At 40.4% G+C, this 23419-nt stretch overlaps 1 protein-coding gene across 3 annotated transcripts in view; it reads right to left on the bottom strand.

Moving 5' to 3' along the window:
- Positions 1 to 2380: 2380 nt before the first annotated feature.
- Positions 2381 to 23419, bottom strand: part of LOC124272188 — a 78796-nt gene continuing 57757 nt past the window's right edge. For all 3 annotated transcript variants that reach the window (XM_046707327.1, XM_046707330.1, XM_046707329.1), the window contains one exon: positions 2381 to 8298. In XM_046707327.1, coding sequence (XP_046563283.1) covers positions 6569 to 8242 — 1674 coding nt within the window. In that variant the 5' untranslated portion in view covers positions 8243 to 8298 and the 3' untranslated portion in view covers positions 2381 to 6568. The remainder of the gene's footprint in view (positions 8299 to 23419) is intronic.

The raw sequence follows: 23419 nt of genomic DNA, 5'->3' as shown, positions 1-23419 counted from the left end.
TTAGATAAGACCGGGTGGTGGTGCACGGACCTGCATCTGTATGTAAATATATCAGTTGTTAGATAAGACCGGGTGGTGCACGGACCTGCATCTGTATGTAAATATATCAGTTGTTAGATAAGACCGGGTGGTGCACGGACCTGCATCTGTATGTAAATATATCAGTTGTAAGATAAGACAGGGTGGTGCACGGACCTGCATCTGTATGTAAATATATCAGTTGATAGATAAGACCGGGTGGTGGTGCACGGACCTGCATCTGTATGTAAATATATCAGTTGTTAGATAAGACCGGGTGGTGCACGGACCTGCATCTGTATGTAAATATATCAGTTGTTAGATAAGACCGGGTGGTGGTGCACGGACCTGCATCTGTATGTAAATATATCAGTTGTTAGATAAGACCGGGTGGTGCACGGACCTGCATCTGTATGTAAATATATCAGTTGTTAGATAAGACCGGGTGGTGCACGGACCTGCATCTGTATGTAAATATATCAGTTGATAGATAAGACCGGGTGGTGCACGGACCTGCATCTGTATGTAAATATATCAGCTGTTAGATAAGACCGGGTGGTGCACGGACCTGCATCTGTATGTAAATATATCAGTTGTTAGATAAGACCGAGTGGTGTGCACGGACCTGCATCTGTATGTAAATATATCAGTTGTTAGATAAGACCGGGTGGTGCACGGACCTGCATCTGTATGTAAATATATCAGTTGTTAGATAAGACCGGGTGGTGCACGGACCTGCATCTGTATGTAAATATATCAGTTGTTAGATAAGACCGGGTGGTGCACGGACCTGCATCTGTATGTAAATATATCAGTTGTTAGATAAGACCGGGTGGTGGTGCACGGACCTGCATCTGTATGTAAATATATCAGTTGTTAGATAAGACCGGGTGGTGCACGGACCTGCATCTGTATGTAAATATATCAGTTGTTAGATAAGACCGGGTGGTGCACGGACCTGCATCTGTATGTAAATATATCAGTTGTTAGATAAGACCGGGTGATGCACGGACCTGCATCTGTATGTAAATATATCAGTTGTTAGATAAGACCGGGTGGTGCACGGACCTGCATCTGTATGTAAATATATCAGTTGTTAGATAAGACAGGGTGGTGCACGGACCTGCATCTGTATGTAAATATATCAGTTGTTAGATAAGACCGGGTGGTGCACGGACCTGCATCTGTATGTAAATATATCAGTTGATAGATAAGACCGGGTGGTGCACGGACCTGCATCTGTATGTAAATATATCAGTTGTTAGATAAGACCGGGTGGTGCACGGACCTGCATCTGTATGTAAATATATCAGTTGTTAGATAAGACCGGGTGGTGCACGGACCTGCATCTGTATGTAAATATATCAGTTGTTAGATAAGACCGGGTGGTGCACGGACCTGCATCTGTATGTAATTATATCACATGTATATAAGGCTGGAGGTGTGCGCCCATAAAGATGAAAAGTAGGGTGTCTTCTCGTGCCCGGTAGGTTCAAATCACAGACTTTGTTATTTCATGAAGCAATGCCATCACTATAAGAAAAGTATAATACTTTATGGATGCCATCACTGGTTATCGAATTGCCAAGTCCGATCTGCCGGCCTCACTCCATTGTTTCTTTTGTCGAACCCAAACCTGTCCGACCAGTCACTGTGATATTTCCTTTACTCCATCGTTAGGCGGGATAACAACGATTACCATTTTGTAACGTCTCATGGTATGTCATGGTCGGGCATCGAACACAGACCTTTCGTTCTCCATACAGTGAGTGAGTATATTTTTGCGTCGCTTTCGGCATTATTCCAGCATAATCATGGCTGGGGACACAAGAGATCGGTTCCACACAACTTTTCCGTGTGGGCATTCGAACCCCATCCTTCAGCGCGACGAGCGGACGTTTTAACCATAAGGCTATCCCACCGCCCCACGCTCTCCATAGAGATGGTGGACTGGATGCAGCTTGTGCCAACCGTCATCATGTTACAGTGAGCATACGTGTTGTATAGGCATTTCAATATATGCTGACATATTGCATAGCTGGCATGAAGTCACAGGCCCTCGTATCTTTACGAAGATTAACGATTAAAAAATTATTTTTTTGAGATGACCCCTGACTCGAAATGCTTCACAGTACAATACATTATGACCATAATGTATTGTACTGTGAAGCATTACGAGTCGGGGGTCATCTCAAATGTTTTGTTTTCTTTAAACATCTTTAATCCTCGCGCAGACACGAGGGCTTGTGCATGAAGTCCCCAGTTTAACGCCAAGCATCAATATGTATAATGTTATTCATAATTGGAAGAAAATGGATAACAAGATAATTCATAATAATAGGACAAAAAACCAAAAGTAAGATTATTTTGAGATCTATTTATTTGCACGTCAACTAGACATAGCGACTTCAACACAAATGCCAAGTAACGCTGTGAAACAATAAATTAATAAACCATCTAGCATTTCAGATCAATAACCAACACAAACGCCATACCGATGTAGGGAGATAGACGGGTACATCTACACGAAGCTTCTTCAGAATTACTTCATAACAGTTAAAGCCTCTTACAGGAATGTGACAATTCCGAAACAATTGCATTTATTTATTTTTTTTACTTTTATAGAATTTACTTTTGGCAAGATTGAAATTACAATGTCCACGTATTTTACACATTGACAGTGGTAGTTACAAGTCTCTTTCATTGTTATTGGACTTTTTTTATTTATTGCCCTAATCAATTTCAAGTCAGGTGATATGTACACCCCTGTCAATCAGGCATAATAATAAATATCGCACTCTCAATTTACAGAAAATACAAATTTATACAAAGGTGGTTTGTGATAGGACGCCCAATACTTACACTCCTGTACACATTGATATGGTGTTTTATTTTGAGGAATATGATTTGTTCATCAGAAATATTACTGTGTATAATTTGATTAAAGGTTTATCTTACTTTTCAATTTGACAGATTCGTGTGTTAAAAACAACAACCAACCGGCCTGATGCTGTTGGCCGCAGCTCCAAATTAGAGTTACTTCCCTTTGACCGTTTCTTCAATGTGCCACTGCGTTCATTTCATCGTCAAGACTGATACATGATCATCACAATAACGCATACGCCCTATTAACACGAAGAAAACTTATGAATGTATTTGAAGTTTACAAACATTCATTATATAAAGTAGTGATAATAATTACCTTTGGTGGGTTTTACAAATATTTGGCACATCGAATCTCACTACCGCTAAGTAAACAACTGTGTGTGAAATTGACATTTGAAATAGAACGCTTATTGCATACAACATGTACATCAAAACATTACAGTCACTTCAAGATGAATCTATCAAACAATGAAATCGACAAGCTTTGTCAAGTCTTTGTTTTCGAATAAGATACTGACATCCAAGCAATGAACATGAAATATGCAGTAAACGAGTCTAATCCAAATGCAACTTTAGTGGTTGAGAAATGACAACGATAAATATTGAAATGCATAATGAATGACAAATCTATGACGACGGGGTATAACTGTAATCACATTAACATTATAATACAAGACCAAGTCAACTAACATATACACTATAACAGCCGCGCACGCAGACAAATTGTGACCGCAATGGGCTTCCATATTTTATAGAGACTCACGTCAGCACCATATAGCTATACGATATATGCAACCAAACTAACAGGAATCAAAAATTTCAAATGTATAACAATCAGTTTAAGAAATGAAAAGAACCACAATCGATATCATTTTGTTCAATTCGATCGAGGAGTTATCTTAATTGCAGTTCACCACACAATGAACCCCCCAAAACAAAACAGTCATTTCATTGTCATTTAATCGTGTCCGTAATCACATACATCTATGACAAAAGTAACAGTGAAGATTGAAGATACATAACAATTTGAAATGATTCCAAAATAGTGAAATTACTACACCGCTGTCAATTTCACTGATTTGAACAATTATGTGATATATTTTATCCCCCTGGGAAAATCCCTTTCAGAGGTATACGTAAAGCCCACGAATAAACGTTTACTGTAAACAATACTGATAGTCTAAACTCGTGCAACACGGGTCACGTTTTAGCGTCACTGCTCAGACCACGGAGATGTGTTGTGGATCAAAAAGAGCAACACGCCCAAAATACAATAAATTGTTTAAACTGCCATTTGTTCAAAATACCAACGACAAGAAAAGAAATAGACAACGATGTCAATTTCCAAACACATGGAAAAGAGAAAGAGATCATGCAATGCAAGGGACAAAGTTGTTGTGATGATAACAAATTACGAATCAAGAATAAGAATCAGAGACAAACTAGGTCATATGAAACACATACATGTATATGTCTTTTACGTCCATATCCATGGTAACCAAACCGAAAGATGGAACAGCAATTTCAGTTTTAAAAAGTGTCAAACTGAAATTTACGAAAACGATGAACGCAAAAGACACCGAAACGAAAATGTATTTGTCGAAATGAAGACACGAGAATGACAGAATTCATACATACTAACTTCATCTAGATATAATAGATGCTTCTGAGAGTTGACATATTCAGTTAATACAAGTAATATATTCGTCAATAAAATTCATTATTGTCTCTTCTAGCCCCGTATTGTTAACATATCGGAAAAAATCTAAAATTCATAAATTTATAAGCGGCATGCATAGCAAATTGAAATTTGTTTCTATTATGACGTAGCTGCATTCGAGAATTAGAATGAGTGCCGTTTTGTAAAATACAACAAATTATGTTGAACCTGAAATTATGGAGAAAAGAAAGGCAAGACTAATTCTGTTGCTTTTTACTTTAAACAGATTTGTACAATTTCAAACAGAGTGAAATAAAGCACTCCCTTTAAATTTCAATCGATATTTTCAAATCTGGCAAGTCGCACGGCCAGGCTGTCAAATGAGCCAAGCGGCAGGATGCACGACATCCACGTGGACATTTTGACAGGCGGTTAAATGATTGGAAATTGACATTATTGTAAACATTGCACAATGACTCACCATGTCACTGGTGTCCATTTCGGTCATAAATACCACAGCGTCATTAACATTCCTCCTTGAGGATTCGGTCTAAAAACAATGACTTCCTGAAATAATTCATTTCTGTTTCCTCATCTTTGAGGTTCATCGGTAGTTCTTTTGATGTCGCTGGTATACCTTGATTAAGTGATCAATCACCACGTACGTAAAAATACATACATTGTAAAACCGATACGATATTCACCATAAGTGCCACAAAGACTACACACACAAATGCAGTAAGACTTTTTAAGTATCTCATCTTGAAGAAAAACCCGTACAACTGTTTCACAAATGTCTCAGTTTTTTCTCGTCATGCTGTTTTTCGCCGTCAACTCGTCAAGCAAAAACACGTCGTTTACCACTGCTATTATCGACATTCGGTTAATCAAATAATGTCAAATGTCTGCTTTGCCACGGTATGTACGTCTCGAGAACAGAAGTACTTAAAGGCCAAAATACGAACAGCCATGTAACTGGAGAATTGTCAAATATGTGGCCAATTCTTGGAAAATTGTCAAAGCATCTTTACAGTTAGCTTATGAGAGCCAAAAACACAACCTATGTTTACGTACGGTTATAGGAAGAATGTATTGCCACCTGTTTTCATTACAGGGTCGCGACAGGTACACGATATCGCCAAACTGTTAACACCAGACACCTAAATTGAATTTAGAAGTTTCATTGCCGTTTCGTCTGTTTTATCGCAAGGTTTATGTTATTTGAAGTCTTTCCCTTACATAAATGTTTCCCTTTTTCACTTCGCCAGCTGTTTGATGACTTTATCATATTTAGAATACATAAATTACACTCCCAATGAGTACAATTGCTATTTTTGTTTTAGAAAAATATTCCTTCATTATGAATGATTTAGAGGAACGAAGTAAGAACCTATATGAATCTATTGCAAGTTATTTTAAGAACCAATGTTGCAAGGTGGTATAAACATGTTGATATGAAAATTGTGTTACTTCTTTCTTTATGTTACACAATCTTTCAGTTGTAGAACCTCCAGTTAGTAGGGAAAACAAACCGCTTGCAATTCAGCTGAAATGGCAATGTTGATGAGGTTTTGTTATTCTTCCTGCACTATCACTTTCAGAAAAAACAGTATATTCATGAACCTCAAGCACCCATCAATAATTTGCTGTCACAAATGTACACGTTGTACACTGTCGCAGCTGTCATTGCACACGTCACTTCCGGCCTCACTCTCAACAAAGCGAACCGTGCAACTCTCAGCTTCGTGTAAAAACAGCTCACTTCCGCTCCGATCCATTCAGCACTTAAGCAATGTAAAACTGCGCTCATACAACTAATGATTTGGATTCAATGACACCGCTCAACTAACACAGCTCAAAAGTAACGTAGCACTCAAAATCTCACCAACATTAACAGACGTCAGATCAAAATTACGACCACAAGATCCAAATACTTTTGATTCAAAATGGAGGACATATCCTTCAGTCACACGTATCAGCGCTGATGATTGGCTGAACCGCTAGTCACGTGGAAGAGGAAGCCAGAAGAAGAAGCGGCGAGTTTCTCTGGGCAAACCTCTTTTGCATTGTGAGCACAGCACTGTAGCTATCCTGTAGACGTTCACTCTGACACTCCAGTTTCGCTTTGAGATCATGAAGGGTTTTGAGCAATATTTGCTTCCTGTGGATGTTCAGTTGACGATGGAATCTCATCTTTTCTTGCTGTCGTATTTTCTCTTCCTCCTGTGCCTCCTTGATCTTTTGCTCAACGATTCTCTTCTCTTGGCGAAGGAGGAAGACCTTCTCTTCCAGGCTTGTTTTGATTTCTTGCAGGGTTCGACCTGACGTTTCCTCTGGATATCGGTTCGTCACGTAACGCTCTTTCTCAGTGTCAAGGTCGTCCTCGACGGGAGGTACCTCTGGTGTTGGAAGAGCCTCGCAGACACACTCTGTTTCTGAAATACTGGTTAATGTGGGAGTGATCTTCCCTTGTTCTGGTTCCGAGGCTTGGCAAGGCTCTGTTTGCTGATACTGATCCGGCTTGATAAACTGGAACTCATCATCAAGTTCCGTTTGTCCATCTCGTCCTAAACTCGAATATCCTGTGTCAGTCGAATCCTGCATTATATCTCGAACACAACAGTATTTTACACATTCTCCACTGGCAAGATCGGTACTGCCTTCATCAGAACTGCCGTCAATCAGCCAGTCCGAGTCTTCATCATAATCCTCAAACTCAGTTTGAACGGCAACATCTTTCAGAGCATCATCATCCAGAAGATCTTGCAAAGAAATGTCTCTCTTCACAGACCCCTTTTCAAGCGTATCATCCAAAGCTTCCTCATACTCGAAACTTATATTATGTTCAGGTTCGCCAATATTTTCGTTACAGTTGCAGTTCTCCGTACAAGGGGAGAGATCAGTTGAGGCGTCTGTATCCCAGGCCGTGTAGGAATACGCCCCATCCTCTTTAAACGAGGGTAGATGGGAAAGATCGAATCTGCCGCTCCATTTGTCACGATCCAATACCCCAGCTGCCTCTGCGACGTCCCCCAAAGCCGAGTCCGGGGACGATGCTGACTGGTCTGTATCCATGAGGCTGTCGGAGGAGGTTGTAGACAGAGTACAGCTATCCTTGATACATAGCGACCTCAGCTTGTGGTGGATAGGGCTCAGGGGGGATGTGGTGACCGAGGAGGTGGGGCTGGAGGACCCCGAGGAGTTAGACGGGGTGCTTCTGGGAGAAGGTAGCCAGGGGTTGGTGCGGATCCTGGACCTGGTTTTGGGAACAGTGTTGAACTGTTTCTCACTATCGCTGCTTATGTTGGCCGCCTCATTTTTCTTGTCGGCCTCTTCTGTTTTCTGATAAGAGGAGAGGTCGTTGTAGCATGTGTATTGATCCTCTCCCAGGGAATTATTAACACGGTAATTGTAAGTGTCAATATTAAAGGTATCGATAATCTCTCCGCACACTGTTTTCACGGCCTGATTTAGGGCATACTCGCAGCTACCTTCTGGTGGGCACTTGTTGTTGTTGTCATGGCTACATTCCCACGATGCGTTGGCGTCTGGAACCTTGTTCCTGTTCTTGTTGGCGTCATAACGCTCGTTGTTCAGTGTACGCTGTACCTGGTTCTGTTTCTTCTTCTTGCCGCGGACCCTTGGCAGGGAGTTGGCTACAAAGTCTCGCAACTTCATCGTGCCGGGCGTCCCATGGGGGTCACGTCACCTGACCAGCGTCCACTACACTTCACCTGCAACAAGAAGAGATAAACATATATATACATGGAACCAACCTTGAAGAGTGACCGGTATATCGACACATTGTTCGTAACGATGACACTATACAATACGTCTATATGAGGTCAATGCCGTTGTACAAAGCTACAGTCATGGGACATAAGTATTCGTCAGTCGGCAAAATTCTCATAGACTTGTATGCTGTTTTAGTGTAGCTGTAATAATATTCGCTGATTCAGTTTTCGTTATTTGGTTGTCAAATTTTGCAGGTTGTTAGGAAATCATCTCGGTCACAGATACATAATTTCCGTGAAATGTTCCTTCGAGTATATTCCACACTGTGGTTACATGACCAACATATATACAACATTCTGTATTCTTTCCCCATAGACCACCATGTTAAAAAATGTCATAACCATGACACGTATCAATCAAAGTGTGATCATTCTTGAAATACTGAATGGAAAATAAAACGGAAATTATGTCTTTGCAGCTGAGATGATTCATGACACGTGTGCAAAATATGAATATGATCAAACGAAAAATAAATTCAAGATAATTTTTCTAGCTGCACCTAATTAACATGCAAGTCTATGGAAATTATGCACAGTGACGAATACTTATGTCCAGTGACTGTATCTTAGCGCTAAGGTGACCGTAACTCCCATACCTTAACATAGACTTAAGGTAGTCTTAGCGCTAAGGTGACCGTAACTCCCATACCTTAACATAGACTTAAGGTAGTCTTAGCGCTAAGGTGACCGTAACTCCCATACCTTAACATAGACTTAAGGTAGTCTTAGCGCTAAGGTGACCGTAACTCCCATACCTTAACATAGACTTAAGGTAGTCTTAACTCTAAGATTGTTTTGTTCAACAGCCCTAAGGGCCCCATTTCACAAAGAGATCGTAACTCCCATACTTTAACATAGACTTACGACAGTCGTAGTGCTTTGTACAACGGCACCCTGGTCAATACCTAAAAAGCAGTACTGACCGGGAAAAATAGGTATTAAAAGAATATAAAGGATATAAGTTTTATTGTGTATGAATGACAGACACAAGGACGATTCAGTACATTAAGCTTAGTTACCTAAAAACAGAATTAGGAGGTTTCACTAAACTGAGACACATGATTGGCTAAGACTTGAGTTACTAAAAATAGACGGGAATTACCCGCAGGTGTTATTCCAGTCTATTTTTAGTAACTCAAGTCATTACCGTAAATCATCATACCAAACTTGAAGTTCCCAATGAGACCGGGCCAATGAATATGGCTGAACGTTTGTAATATATTATAAGCCTCGTTGAGCTCTTATAATGAGTAACGAACTTGTTACCGTATATATCGCACAATGAATAATTGAGCATTCGTCCTCAAAGCAACAAAGGAACCCCATTGTCAAGACATATTATTGCAATTAGTGTTTTGAAACTTTGTCTAGAATCCACATTGACGGTACATGTTCAATGTTCCGTTTGATTGGGTAATTTTGATGGAACCAGTGTTCATCTCAAAGTAAAATCTACGTCTCCGATCTCAATAAATAAAGAACAACAAAGCAACCATCTTTAGGAATACTCCGGTATTTCCAATTACCTGTGGATCTCGGCAACGCTAAAACGGGACTATCCTGCTCTATACCTTTAGAATCCTAAAGCCTCTTGTTACACAGTAGCCCACACTGGGCATCACTGTAAATACACGATTCCGCTGTGGCCGGAAGCAAAATAACAACTTCCCGTATATATATATATACCCAATGTTTAAACCTTACCTCAGTGGTGTAATTTACGAAGGAAGAAGTCGCTCCAGAAACAAATTGGATTTAATAGAACCCGACTGTCATTTCATCACATGTACTGTGTATAAACGTATATACCTCCGTCAGTCGACGTCACACAGCGTCAAGTCACGTCAGAAGCAGCGACTACCGTCAGACTCCTCTTGAGGTCGCATAAACAAGTATCACAGAGTACGGAATAGCAGCCACAGACTACTGCCGTGGAAATCCGACCACCGACCGCATGTATCAGACTCATGATATTTCCAGCTACGTTTGACATTTGGAACAAAGGTTCTGGAAATCGCAGAAACCTACTCAGTCGATATCAAGGAAGTTAATAAACGAATGTAATTGTACACTGCATGTGTATATGTCTCAAGATGCGTGGTTGAAACCTGAAAGGATCATCAATGCGTTTTTCCATCAGAATGGCTCGTGTAACGCAGAGTATTCCGTCAACAATTGTTGTTCTTTTCCTTCCATTTTAAGTTGGTACTGGCAATTAACATGGATCATATTCTACAACGAAGGATCAGAACTTTGCCGAGGAGTAGTGTGTGAGTGGTTTGTGAGTGGGTGAAGTGAGTGAAGGATTGAGTTTAGGAGTGAGTGAAAGAGTGGGTGAGTGAAGGAGTGGGTGAGTGAAAGAGTGAGTGAGTGAGTGAAAGAGTGAGTGAGTGAAAGAGTGATTGAGTGAGTGAGTGAGTGAAGGTGAGTGAAGGGGTGGGTGAGTGAGTGAAGGGGTTGTGAGTGAAGGAGTGGGTGAGTGAAAGAGTGAGTGAGTGAAAGAGTGAGTGAGTGAAAGAGCGGGTCAGTGAAAGAGTGAGTGAGTGAAAGAGTGAGTGAGTGAAAGAGTGAAGGGGTGGGTGAGTGAGTGAAGGAGTGAGTGAAGGGGTTGTGATTGAAGGAGTGGGTGAGTGAAAGAGTGAAGGAGTGAAAGAGTGGGTGAGTGAAGGAGTGGGTGAGTGAAAGAGTGAGTGAGTGAAAGAGTGAGTGAGTAAAGGAGTGGGTGAGTGAGTGAAAAAGTGAGTGAGTGAAGGAATTGTTGAGTGAAAGAGTGAGTGAGTGAGTGAAACAGTGAGTGATGAGTTAAGGAGTGAGTGAAGGGGTGGGTGAGTGAGTGAGTGAAGGGGCTGTGAGTGGAGGAGTGGGTCAGTGAGTGGGTGGATGTTACAGAATGAGTGTGGTTACGTAACTGTAATTGAATGTGTTAGTGAATGAGGGTGTGAGTGAGTGCTAGTGTGGGTATGTTAGTGACAAAACCTTTTTCCAAGATCATAAGCAAAAGGACTCTTTTGGAAGGGTCAGATATAGCTAAAGTCGGTTATTACTAATCCATTTAAAACAAGCTATACATAACGAACTTAGGATACGGCGATGTCAACAGCGCTTGACCTTCGTTTTAGTCAGTCTGTTGATTACAGGGAAGGTTTAAATATAGAAGCTGACGGCTATCTAATATGCCAGCACTGACTTAGCTACTGAACACATCAGCAGTATTTCTACAGCCGGGCACAGCTTGACAAAGGTGAGTCAGTCGGAGGAACGTATGCGCAGCTCATTGTGCCTACCTTAAGTAACAAGACAGAGGTAATGAGAATCCTGCCCCATCTGTTCATCCCATGAGGAAGTAAAACTACAGATGGGGGCTGAGGTGCCTGTTTTCTCCTGACGGTCTTGAATTACCGTAAGATCGAGGCAAATGGATTGTACACCATGCTCATTAACAATGATGTATCGAGGGTGGTCGTGCAAGGCCGTTGGATTGTTTGTTCCCTATTAATCATAATTGTATTCTTCAACGCGAAACCATAGAAGCAGTTTCCGTTGCTACTTGACACTAAGCTCTCTATAATGATGATACAGGAAAACACATTATAACAGGCTAAGGAAACCATGCTGTAACATGGTCGATAGATCCATACAATGAAAAAGTAAGATGTGTAAGTGGGGTTAAGAGGTTACAGCCGTTCCGTTCGTGATGGACAATGTTAGTTTGATTTATCGCCGGATTGAAGAATGGTATAGTTGTCTTCTGGATGGGATGATAATACCAAGATCACAGGTCGTACATATGTACCACTTTGGTGATACATGCATAGGCAAAAGTTCAAACTTGTTCCGAATGTGAGAACTGGTACCAACAGTCCTTGGAATATATGGAACGACATTTCTGGAGTACCACCAGCTGACCTTCCTTGACCTAAGCAAACAGAATAAATGTTCCTCGTCGATCACTGATATTCCACAGCAAACTTTATGGATAACAACTTCTTTATTTCGTGAGTGCTGGAAGTTACTAAGTTCTTAGCACGTTCTAGCACTCAGGAAGTTGTTATCCATAAAATTTGTCTATATTGCAACGAACCTATATATAAGTACCAAGTAGGAGCAACACGGTAGCAATAAACCCGTCCCAAGCATTGACGTCGGATTAAGGTAGGATTACTGCCTCGCGTGAACACCCTTTCTGGCAGGCGATCAACTTGAGCAGACGACACTCATCGTCTGCAAGCAAGCATTTGGCGGGAAAACGTCAAACCAGAAGGTGAGAAGGTGCTAATATACAAGGATAACAAATATTACGGAAACGACAAGAGTTGCTGTTGTATACACCTTGTCTAGGAAAGTGAGCATTACTTCATGTTTGTTGAAGCAGCCAAAACCCCGACAGCAGAAGTCAACAACAGAAGATGGTTTGGACATGTGGCTAATTTGATTGGAAGATACATGTCTAATAAATACATTATTGATGAGACTAATAAAGCAGATACTCAAATGTTGTCCGTGTACAAACAACACTTCTGGGATAGCAATTACTGCATCCTCGACCATCAAGGGTATATTATCTTATATTTTATTATGAGATATACGCGGCACCAATTCATCAAGTCTCGCTTCGGAAGTGACACCAACATCTTAATTGTTGCCTCTCTTACAGACGCAGAATTGCACTATTGTCCCCCCCCCCCCTACCAATCTCTATCACCCTATTTCTTGCATCACATCGGGCTTTCCTTTGACATGAATACCCAAAACGGCGTTAAGCACAAATCACTAACAATTTTTCTCACTCTTTTCTCATCTGTTAAATAAAGTGACGTGGTTTGATATTACTTTATTTTATTTGACTTTATCTTCGGAGGCTATGTATCTACATCCATCAATCCCATCACAACTTCGCACAGACGTTACTAGTCTGTCTTAGACCCTGAACCGAAATATTTTCCCTTCAGCCCTTTCGGCAATGCTAAATCCCTAAATGAAGGAAATCTAGATTTCCTCAGATTCTGAAACTCCCTTCTCACTGGGGCTTTTATCAGCTTAAATGGAATTGTTTGTTTTTATCAAAATTATATATATAAAGAGACTTAGCGTTAGTCTAAGACGTTACCTCCAATCTATCTGATTCTGTGGGTAGTTTGACTGTACGGTCGTTTCTTTTCCTTTATGTATTTCGCCAACTACACGAAACTATTATTTTTTATGGATCCAGGGCATTTAAGAAAAGAGAAAGGAAGTATATTACAATGAGGATGTAACTTTGTTGAATATTTGGCACGATCCATACTGGCGATTTGTTGCCTCGTAGTACGAGTTAAATATGACAAACTGCTTCCCGTCTAGACCAACAAGATTATGATGCGAATAAGAATTGGCATAAGTCACTTCTATGGGATACCAAAGCTCAGACAAAGGACTCGTACAAGCATAAATACATCAAAAGCCCACATCGATAGACTTTCGTAAAGTGTATAACATACAATACACTGAAAATCTCTTAGATACATGTTCAAAGATCTTCCATCGCGTCTGCCGCTGTTAACTGGCTTCATATTTCGGCGAGGAGATAGACAGTCTTATTCGTGACTACAAAGGTGACCCAATCAACATTGCTCTCTCCGAAACATTTCCCTACAACTATCGACAGATTCTGATAGATGAAAGGGGTTAATTCAATGCAGATATTCCTCCTAGACAAATAGGTCGAGACACTGGCCCTTCCGAACGTTGATGCATCAGCACAGAGTAATTCCAGTAGCACTTAAAAGCAAGTGGTCTGGTAAAAATCGAAGAGCATTAATCACATATGATACTGTTTGGCAAATAACATAAATTGGGGGCGTCTAGAGAGATGGAATCTCGACATCGATATTCAGAAATTGGAGTCTGTAGTGACAATATCAAGAGGGCTATTGGGGCAGAAGAGACTTGGATTTAGCGGAATTACGGAATCACGTCTTGAGTTGGATAGATCTGTAGGAGTAGTATTGATACAATGTATTTCTACCCTACTGAACTCTTGTCTGGAACCATCTCTGCTTCTGTACTTATTTGGGCTGAAATTGCTTTGATGGTTTTATACTAAGTCTTTTATGTTATTTACCCATTTGGTCGGGCAGCCTTTAACCGTTCTCGTAACATCGCCATCCCGTGAAGCAGCATGTATTTTGAAGATCACGACATGTATCTTTTATGAAGATCACGACGACCCGACACCGGATGTTGGTCTTGAAAGACCAAATTTTGAAGCATCAAAATCTTCTTCAATAGCAGGGGCAGAAAGTATAACTATAGGGTAACTCTGGTTCATTTAAAGGTCCATTTTGAAGCATCACGACCCGACACCGGTCTTCAATAGCAGCCTTATGGAAAGGTCTTCATATCAGAAAGTATAACTGAAGCATCACGACCCGACAGCCTTATTGAAAGGTCATTCAGGTGTCCATTTTGAAGCATCACGACCCGACACCGGTCTTCAATAGCAGCCTTATGGAAAGGTCTTCATATCAGAAAGTATAACTATAGGGTCATTCAAGTGTCCATTTTGATGAATCAGGAACACGATACCGGTCTTCAATAGAAGTATATGAAAAGGTCTTCATGTCAGGAAAGTATAACTATAGGTTCATTCATGTGATATTTTGATGAATCACGAACTGGTATTTGTCCTCACGAGTAACATATGAATAGGTCTTCATATCAGGAATATTAACAAGTACCGTTCATTCAAAAGTCTGTTTGGTTAATCACGAACCGATGCTGGTCTTCAAGAGCAGTATATGAATAGGTCTTCCTAGCAAGAAAGTTGAAGTACTTGTTCATTCAGGTGGTTTGTTTTATGAATCACGAGTAATATATGAATATGCCACATATCACAGTATTAACTAGTACTGTTTATTCAAGAGTCTTGTTGGATTTATCACCATCTTGACTTAGTCTTCATAAGCAATATATACTACCCATCAAAAGTTTAGACTCACTTAAAGCACTCACTATATGTTATGTATATGTATGTGGTTACATCGAAGATGAATTTCTCCACCAACTTGGGGGAACCAACTGAAAACCTTATGCAGATGAATTGCACAAGGATGATGCTTCAAATTGCGAAAGGCATGAGCAAATGTCGTGCATGTGAACAGATTCGTTTTGGTGTAAAGTTTTGTTAAGAATTCGCCAATTTTCACAGATTTTAATCATTTACTGAACTCATGACAATAATCTTTTCAATGTTACGAATATGTTTTACAATACACCAGTTCATAACCAAACAGTACCTTTAAACAGTATGGAATATTTTGCAAAAAGCTAGTTTAGAACAGTGGACAAGTAAGTGGCTACATTTACACTAGTGAGTCTAAACTTTTGATGGGTAGTATATATGAATATGCCGTGATATCAGGAAAGAGTAACTGCTTGTAGTGATGATTCATCCAGGCGTCTTCATGAATAGTAAATAAATAGGTCTTTATATGCAGGTTCATTCAGGCGCAGTTCAATAACACACATGTTCGACCTATACGTTCCATACCAATTGTTCAGTAAGTTCAGCTCCTGACTAACCGGGTACGGACTACTGGTGGTCGAATTCGGACAAGCGTTCCGGACAGTGCCCAATTCATTTGGACATACATTTGGACATGATATGAAAAACACTGTTGTCCAAGAGCCCAAAGCTTATATCATTAACTAGCAAACTTACTTGTCTGAGAAATGTTTTGATTTAAAACTTCAAAACAGCAAAGTTGTTAGTCCTTGCTTCCAAAATGGAACAATGGAACTCTCTTTCTTTGACACCTTTGATGGTTCAAAACATAATGTAAAATTCGCGTGTCAACTTTACCTTAACCCAGCTCAAAAAAGACCTTCTTGAAAGAAAGTGCCACTCTTTCCAAAGGGACTTTTCTCTCTGTGCAAGGTCTCTGCCACAATACCATGTTCGTGTCAAGATCTGTCAGCGTGTTAACAAATGTCTTTTTTTCTTTCCCAAACCCCCAGGAACCAAGCTCTTTTAATCACGTGATATTACCGAGAGGAACAATCAATTGATTTCTTTTCGTCTGCATTTACGTAATCGGAGGCCATCAGCTTAAGACCCACAGCGGGAACGATTCCTTCCGGGTCCCTCCAGGTTGATGATCCAGTATGGCCTCACTTCGGTGTAATGTCATTTGTGTGTTTTGAGAAACTAAGACATCGTCCTTCAGGAGAGACAGATTGACAGGCGAGATTGGACATGTTGATGGCCCCAGTGAAATGATGCAATAGTCGTCGCGGGCGCCAGACGTTGACTGGGATAATGGTAGAGAGTGGTGTCTCTGATTCCTGGATTCCTGGGCCCCGTTCAACAAAGCGACCTTAGGTCTGGGTTGATCGTAACTCCCATAACTTAGCATAGACTTACGTTTGTCTTAGAGCTGAGGTGGATTTTTGGAACGGGGCCTTGGGTCTATAACTTTGTGAACTTTGGAACAAAGATAAATGGTTTTGCCTTCTTGAGATAGTTATGCCTACATACATGTATAGTTACAATGCTAGAGAATAATCAGTCTTGGATATTTTGGCAACAGATCGTAAACAGGCCAATATGATAGATGAAAATAATGTGACAAGAAAAATGAAAAAAAAATGGCGATGTTGTAAAAACCGTTAGTGTTTTGTCTTCAGAAATGTTGCGGACATGCATTTGAGGAATATTACCTACACATCAGATATCTTACTCTGCTTTTAATGAGATTAGGCCAGCTATCATGCCAGTGTGTATATCTTTAACGTACAGTTACACCTTCACAAACACACAATGTCAACCTTTTCGGTTCCAGTAAAACGATAGCGACACTCCCATCACACCGCTTATCACGATCAACGGAGAACTCAAAGTTGTATTGAGTTGGCGACCTTCCATTGAATATGCTTGTCTTCAAATGATATAATCACGCGCAAAGCAAGACTCGGATATAACAAACTGACGAGAGGAGAATGACTGCAGTTATGTTGAAGACTCAACCAGTGAAGAACTTTGTGATGACAGAAATCCAACATTCCTTCATACGGAGAGCCACTCACTCACTAACAGCTGGATGCGGCGGTCTAAACATCTAAGATTCAGGTTCAACTTATTTAGGTTGTTGACTGTCATAGGCGTTCGAGAAATCTATGGCTGAAGGTTCGAATCCAGTATTCGTCCAGATTCTTCTTTTAGGTTTGTTAGCATAATAGCAGTGCTCCTTGATTCACCGAAAAATGGTAACTGTCTGATAGTCGCCTCAATTCTGATTTTTCTCCCCCAACCAAGTCGACACAACGTGGTGTAATTGAAATGCTGTTTAATGTGTCTTTGGCTTCGTAATAATCAATAATCGCTTAAGCTGTTATATTATCTTCGAAGCTGGTCATTGCTGAATCACACATTAACCAGAACCTTTGGACGATAACACACATAGCCCAAATTAATAAATTCAAATCTGATCGACAAGGCGTGCATCCAGGCTAAAAAGCTATGCTAAAGTTATGATTTATATAAAATATTCACCATCTGTAGGCGAACAGTTCACATGAGCACGTACATAGCACAAGCTAAAACAATTTACATTTCGCACTGAATACACACATTTCTGTTGCTAGGTAACATCGGCAACCCCGATCCATCGATCTTTGTCGTTATTTGATACGATTCTCATAAACCATCTACACTGAAACGCTCGATTTATTAGCAATTTAGCGTTGAAGGGCTTGTCTCTGTGGGATGGACAACCATTAAAGAATGATATCTCTGTAGATGATGGATGAAGATGGAGCAATTTGCAGGAACTACTTCATAGAAGAGGAATCAATTACAGCGCCATGCTTCATTAGTTTGGCCGCAGCTCTCACTTATACAACAGGCTATTAGAACTACTGGGTTATATAACGGTAATGGGTGCATAGTACTACCTTCCTAAGAGCTTATTTTGACTTTGTCTCATATTGAAGTTACAGGAACACTATTAGGCACGTAATGCAGCACTCGTCTGACAGAACATTAAGGTTGTCGCAAGGAAAAGGTTATAAAGTCCATATAACTATAATTGACATCCAGTAATATACCGTAGTTGATGTAGTTGGCACCCATCCCATGATAACAATCCATTACTTCCGTATCCTAGAGTATACATTATCTCGATGATGTGTTTCAAACCGTAATACCTTATGGCGGCAGGGGTTTTCTCCTCGACATATCTATAGTCACATGTTCGACTTGAAAATCGCCAAATGATGCCTTGGACACAGATCATTGCTAATGTTCTAATTTCGACTTCTGCTGGAGGTTTTCGATGACGCCAGATTATCTTGTTGCTGATTAAGATTTTGAAGGAGTCCTACTTTATGTTCTGGCTGGGATGTTTGATTAAGTGTTCGGAGATAGATGAGTTTATGTCGGAATTATTTTTATGGAAGCCAAGTGTTTTTTGTCTTATTATGTCTTCATACCAAGTCTCCGTTTGATAGGATGGATGGATTTCTTTTCGATAATAGCTGTCCTTGACATGCAATTATGATAATTAGTTATAATAAACCAAAATCATTGAGAGCATCACAACTGTATTTCTAAGCTGATGACATTCACACTATACAACGTGTACAGCCCCAGGTTGAATACTATTCATATGAATATGTATTCAACAACATTTATTACATTGTTTCTCATCTTGCTCAGTCAATATAGCCACCATGATTGTCCTGAGAATCTGAAAATTGTATATATTTGGGAGTTTCAGGACTCTGAGTAGTCATTCTTCACTGTTACTCTCTCCAACAAACGTACTCATGATCCACTCATATCTGCAGAAACGATATACAAGTGATACCGCGAATGTATTTCCATGCATCTAAAAAACACAAAAAACTGAGGTATGGCAAACATATTTGTACCCCCTTTCAAACATTAAATCCACAAGATACAGAAACAGTAAGGGGGAAAAACAACGCCCTTGGCGCAGATTAGTTTAACGTGCTAATTTCCAAACAATATTCGGCAAAATTAAGGCAGGGAAAATCTGTGGCTTCCTTGCCTCGGGGAAATGACGAGGCGATTGTCGCGGAATCTCAGAAATGTAATAATGAGAAAATGAATTGCAATCATTAGGCTAAAAATCGATTCCGAAAGAATAAGGCTAACGAAGCATGTGCTGTCATGTTGCTCTGTGGGCCTGCTCATCTCGTGAAGTCTCGGAGGTGGATGAGAGCCGTGTGAAGGGTCCAAATGTCACTTTGGCATAATATTTCTTGTTTAAAAGATTTTTTTGGACACTTGTAATCATAAGAGTAATTTGTATTTTAAATTACGTGTTTCGATGGAGTCAACAGAATAGCATAAAATTATAATTAAACCTAACACATCATTCGCGAATGATTAATTCTGTATCGCCAGATAACGTCCAGTGAGGCGCAGGTTTGAATAAAATGAAAGGTCTGATTAAATGACTGACATGGAAGTGAATGAAATTCAACAGATAACAACTAAATTTCCAAAACTTTGAACGTCTGACATGAAAACAGCCATCAATGTAGTTGTTGACTGTACCAGCTATGCTGATATTCGTCATATCACTTCGTTATTTCAATTTGACAAAACCGTCCTTCTCCACACGATATAACGAATGGCAATTGTTAAATGAATGTACAGGGAATTCGAATCTGGTCCTTGGAGCAGTTCCCAAATGTTCAGACAACAAATGATATCGGGGATATTAAATGGGTTGCCACAGAGAAATTTATGATTATTGACAGCATCAATGTGTCAATCCGTTTTTCATTCTTCGTGAGTCATAGCGCAGTATTTTGAATCATTCATTGTATTCTGCCACAAAACAGCTCAAACCAATTATTTTATATCAAAAGAAGAAACCTCACGTGAACTTCACACCAGATTACTAAAGCCATGAGAACCGTTAAGATATATTTGCTCGGTTCAATGGAAATACTGCATGGTCCTCTTTGTAGTGTTTCCGTGATATGACTGATTTATTGCACGGTAATTATCGACGGCTCTATCAGCAAATAAAACCATTAATCGAGATTGGATATTAGTTCTTTCGGTGTTGAAAAGTCGATAACACTATCTGATACTGGATGATGGGAAATCGATACAAAAATACATCAGTTTCTTTGAGTACAATGCTAACGTCAAAGTTGGTGTTCTCTTGAGACAAGAAACTTTACATTTAAACTGTTATATTCGATAGTTTAAACAATTTAATGTGAACATTGTCTTAAAGATATAGTTAACGCCTAGTATACAAATACACTACAAAAGTATACTTATGGTGCGGAAAGTTGATCTATATACACAATACAGCGAGAAAAAGCACAACACACTTCCGATTCAAATTTCATACAACCCAATAGGTAATAATCTCTCTAATATCGATACATGTACTTCAAACTAGGTGAAAAGTTGGAAATGTGAACGTGACGTCAAGACAAATTGTGACGTCATTGTGCACATGTTAACAATGATGTTAGTATAATGTGGAACTTATTTACAATGCAGTATCGGTTAGTGAAATCTGGATTACACAGACGATTCGTTAGGATTTTCAGATTTCCAACTCGCTTTCTCAAGCACATGAATATTAAATTAGTATCAGTATGATTTTACGCCGCTTTTAGAAACATTCCAGCAATAACAAGGAAGGGACACTAGAAACTGGCCTCAGACAGTGTATCAATGTAAGGAATCGAACCCTGGTCATGGGTGTGACTAGACCTCTAGGTTACCCTACTGTCACGAGACTGCTATGAGAAGTATGTAAGTTACATCAGTTGGTGGTAACAGGTTATTACAAGTGCTAATGAGGTCTTGAGTATGTATGATTTGATGATTATGTCCACATCTCTCGTAACAAAAAATGAGATGGTGTATAACGCTTCCGTTAGTTGTCCGTCATCTAATCTAACATATGTTATATTACGGACTACATTTGACCACTTTCTAAATGGCATTGCGTACTCACGTCATCTAGTCTGGATCACCCGCGTGGTCAACACTGCGAAAAATGACCATGACCGCTGACCGCTGACCGCTGACCATGTCACGCAATCGGTTTAGAAGGTCAAATCTTCGTAAAGAGATTGCACCCATCAAAGTATTATTTTATAGAGGTTAGGCATATGGAACACAATATATTCGCATCCGACCCACCTTTTGTACGTCTTTTACGACAGTCAAGTGCACTCGGATTTTTTCAGCTCTGTAAATGGCTTCGCACTTGGGAGCTTCCCCACACAAGTCACAGAGGTGTGTTTATCATCAGATTTTGCTGTCAAGGTTTTAAGATGCAATCAAAGAATCCTTTGATGTCACCATGATCCTGTGAGATTCCATGCGGTTTAATTCCATTACTTCAAGCATTGGTTGGCTACGAGATGTCACTGACTGTCGCTCCAGTCAATGCATGCTTATCTAACGTTATATAACATGGAAGGAATTATCCGTGAGCGGGTAAAGAACCTTAATGCTATTTGATAAGCCAGAGAGCCACTTGACAGATCGTCAGTGCTTGCTCATTTCATTGAAACTCACAAGGCAATTGACATATTACAATCAACAGCTGGTCCACGTTCCCTGTATTACATCAGTGTTAGCGCTCTATGAAAATTAATCATTCATCTTGCAGTCACCAATGGAGAATTTACTCTAGCAACCAACATCGTAAGCAAACTATCTCAATTACGCCAAAGCCGCTGAGAAAATTGTTGTGTAACATTTGCAGCGAGTTTGGGGGAAGTTGCCTGGCAAATGACGCTTTGTCACGGCATCATTGATTAGCTGTGGGGACGAGGAAGCTGACGTTCGCGCAGCATCTGAAAGTGGGTGTTTAAAGTATCAGTGGGAAGTTAGCACTGATACGTGAAACATTATCCCATATCACATAAATAAACCTTTCGCTTTTTAGAAGGATGACGGTTTAGGGGTGTGAGTCTTCTTTCTCCTGTTTCTGTTTGCGGTATAACGTTGCATGAAAATTTGATTGAAATGGTTCGTGTCGATCGAAACTGAGTCATGATTTCCCAAGAAAATTGAGGATAATCATAAAACCTTCTGATTCTGAAGATGGAAACAAGTGACGTGGCTATAGCTGGCTCGCCTTTAACGTAATGAACTGTGTATATGTCGAAATTGCCCCCACTGAACAACAGCGTTCAAGCAGCGTATCTTCATCGTCTTATGCAGATAAGGGTTGAGGATGGTGACGTTGGGCGAGATTGCGCTGAGAGTGGCTGGTTGTTGATAGACGTTGGGACGAGGTGATGTTGAGTACGGTTTGTTAAAATGGTGTTGGGCTGCGTTGGGGCAAGGAAAGTTTAGACTGCGTTGGGGCAAGGTAAGGTTCGGGTGCATTGGTGCAAGGTGAGGTTGAGTACGGTTTGTTAAAATGGTATTAGGCTTCGTTGGGGCAAAGTAAGGTTCGGCTGCCTTGGGGCAAGGTGAGGTTGAGAACGGTTTGTTAAAATGGTGTTAGGCTGCATTGGGGCAAGGTAAGGTTCCACTGCATGGGGGCAAGGTAAGGTTGAGAACGGTTTGTTAAAATGGTATTAGGCTTCTTTGGGGCAAGGTAAGGTTCGGCTGCCTTGGGGCAAGGCAAGGTTAGGCTGCCTTGGGGCAAGGTGAGGTTGAGAACGGTTTGTTAAAATGGTATTAGGCTTTGTTGGGGCAAGGTAAGGTTCGGCTGCATTGGGGCAAGGTAAGGTTGAGAACGGTTTGTTAAAATGGTATTAGGCTTCTTTGGGGCAAGGTAAAGTTCGGCTGCATTGGGGCAAGGTAAGGTTCCAATGCATGGGGGCAAGGTGAGGTTGAGAACGGTTTGTTAAAATGGTATTAGGCTTCTTTGGGGCAAGGTAAGGTTCCAATGCATGGGGGCAAGGTGAGGTTGAGAACGGTTTGTTAAAATGGTATTAGGCTTCTTTGGGGCAAGGTAAGGTTGAGAACGGTTTGTTAAAATGGTATTAGGCGTAAGGTTCGGCTGCATTGGGGCAAGGTAAGGTTCGGCTGCATTGGGGCAAGGTGAGGTTGGGCTGAGTT

This window comes from Haliotis rubra, unplaced genomic scaffold, assembly GCF_003918875.1.
Source record: "Haliotis rubra isolate DU_JTF1 unplaced genomic scaffold, ASM391887v1 Scf167, whole genome shotgun sequence".
Lineage (NCBI taxonomy): Eukaryota > Metazoa > Mollusca > Gastropoda > Lepetellida > Haliotidae > Haliotis > Haliotis rubra.
This window is presented reverse-complemented; position numbering and strand designations above follow the sequence as displayed.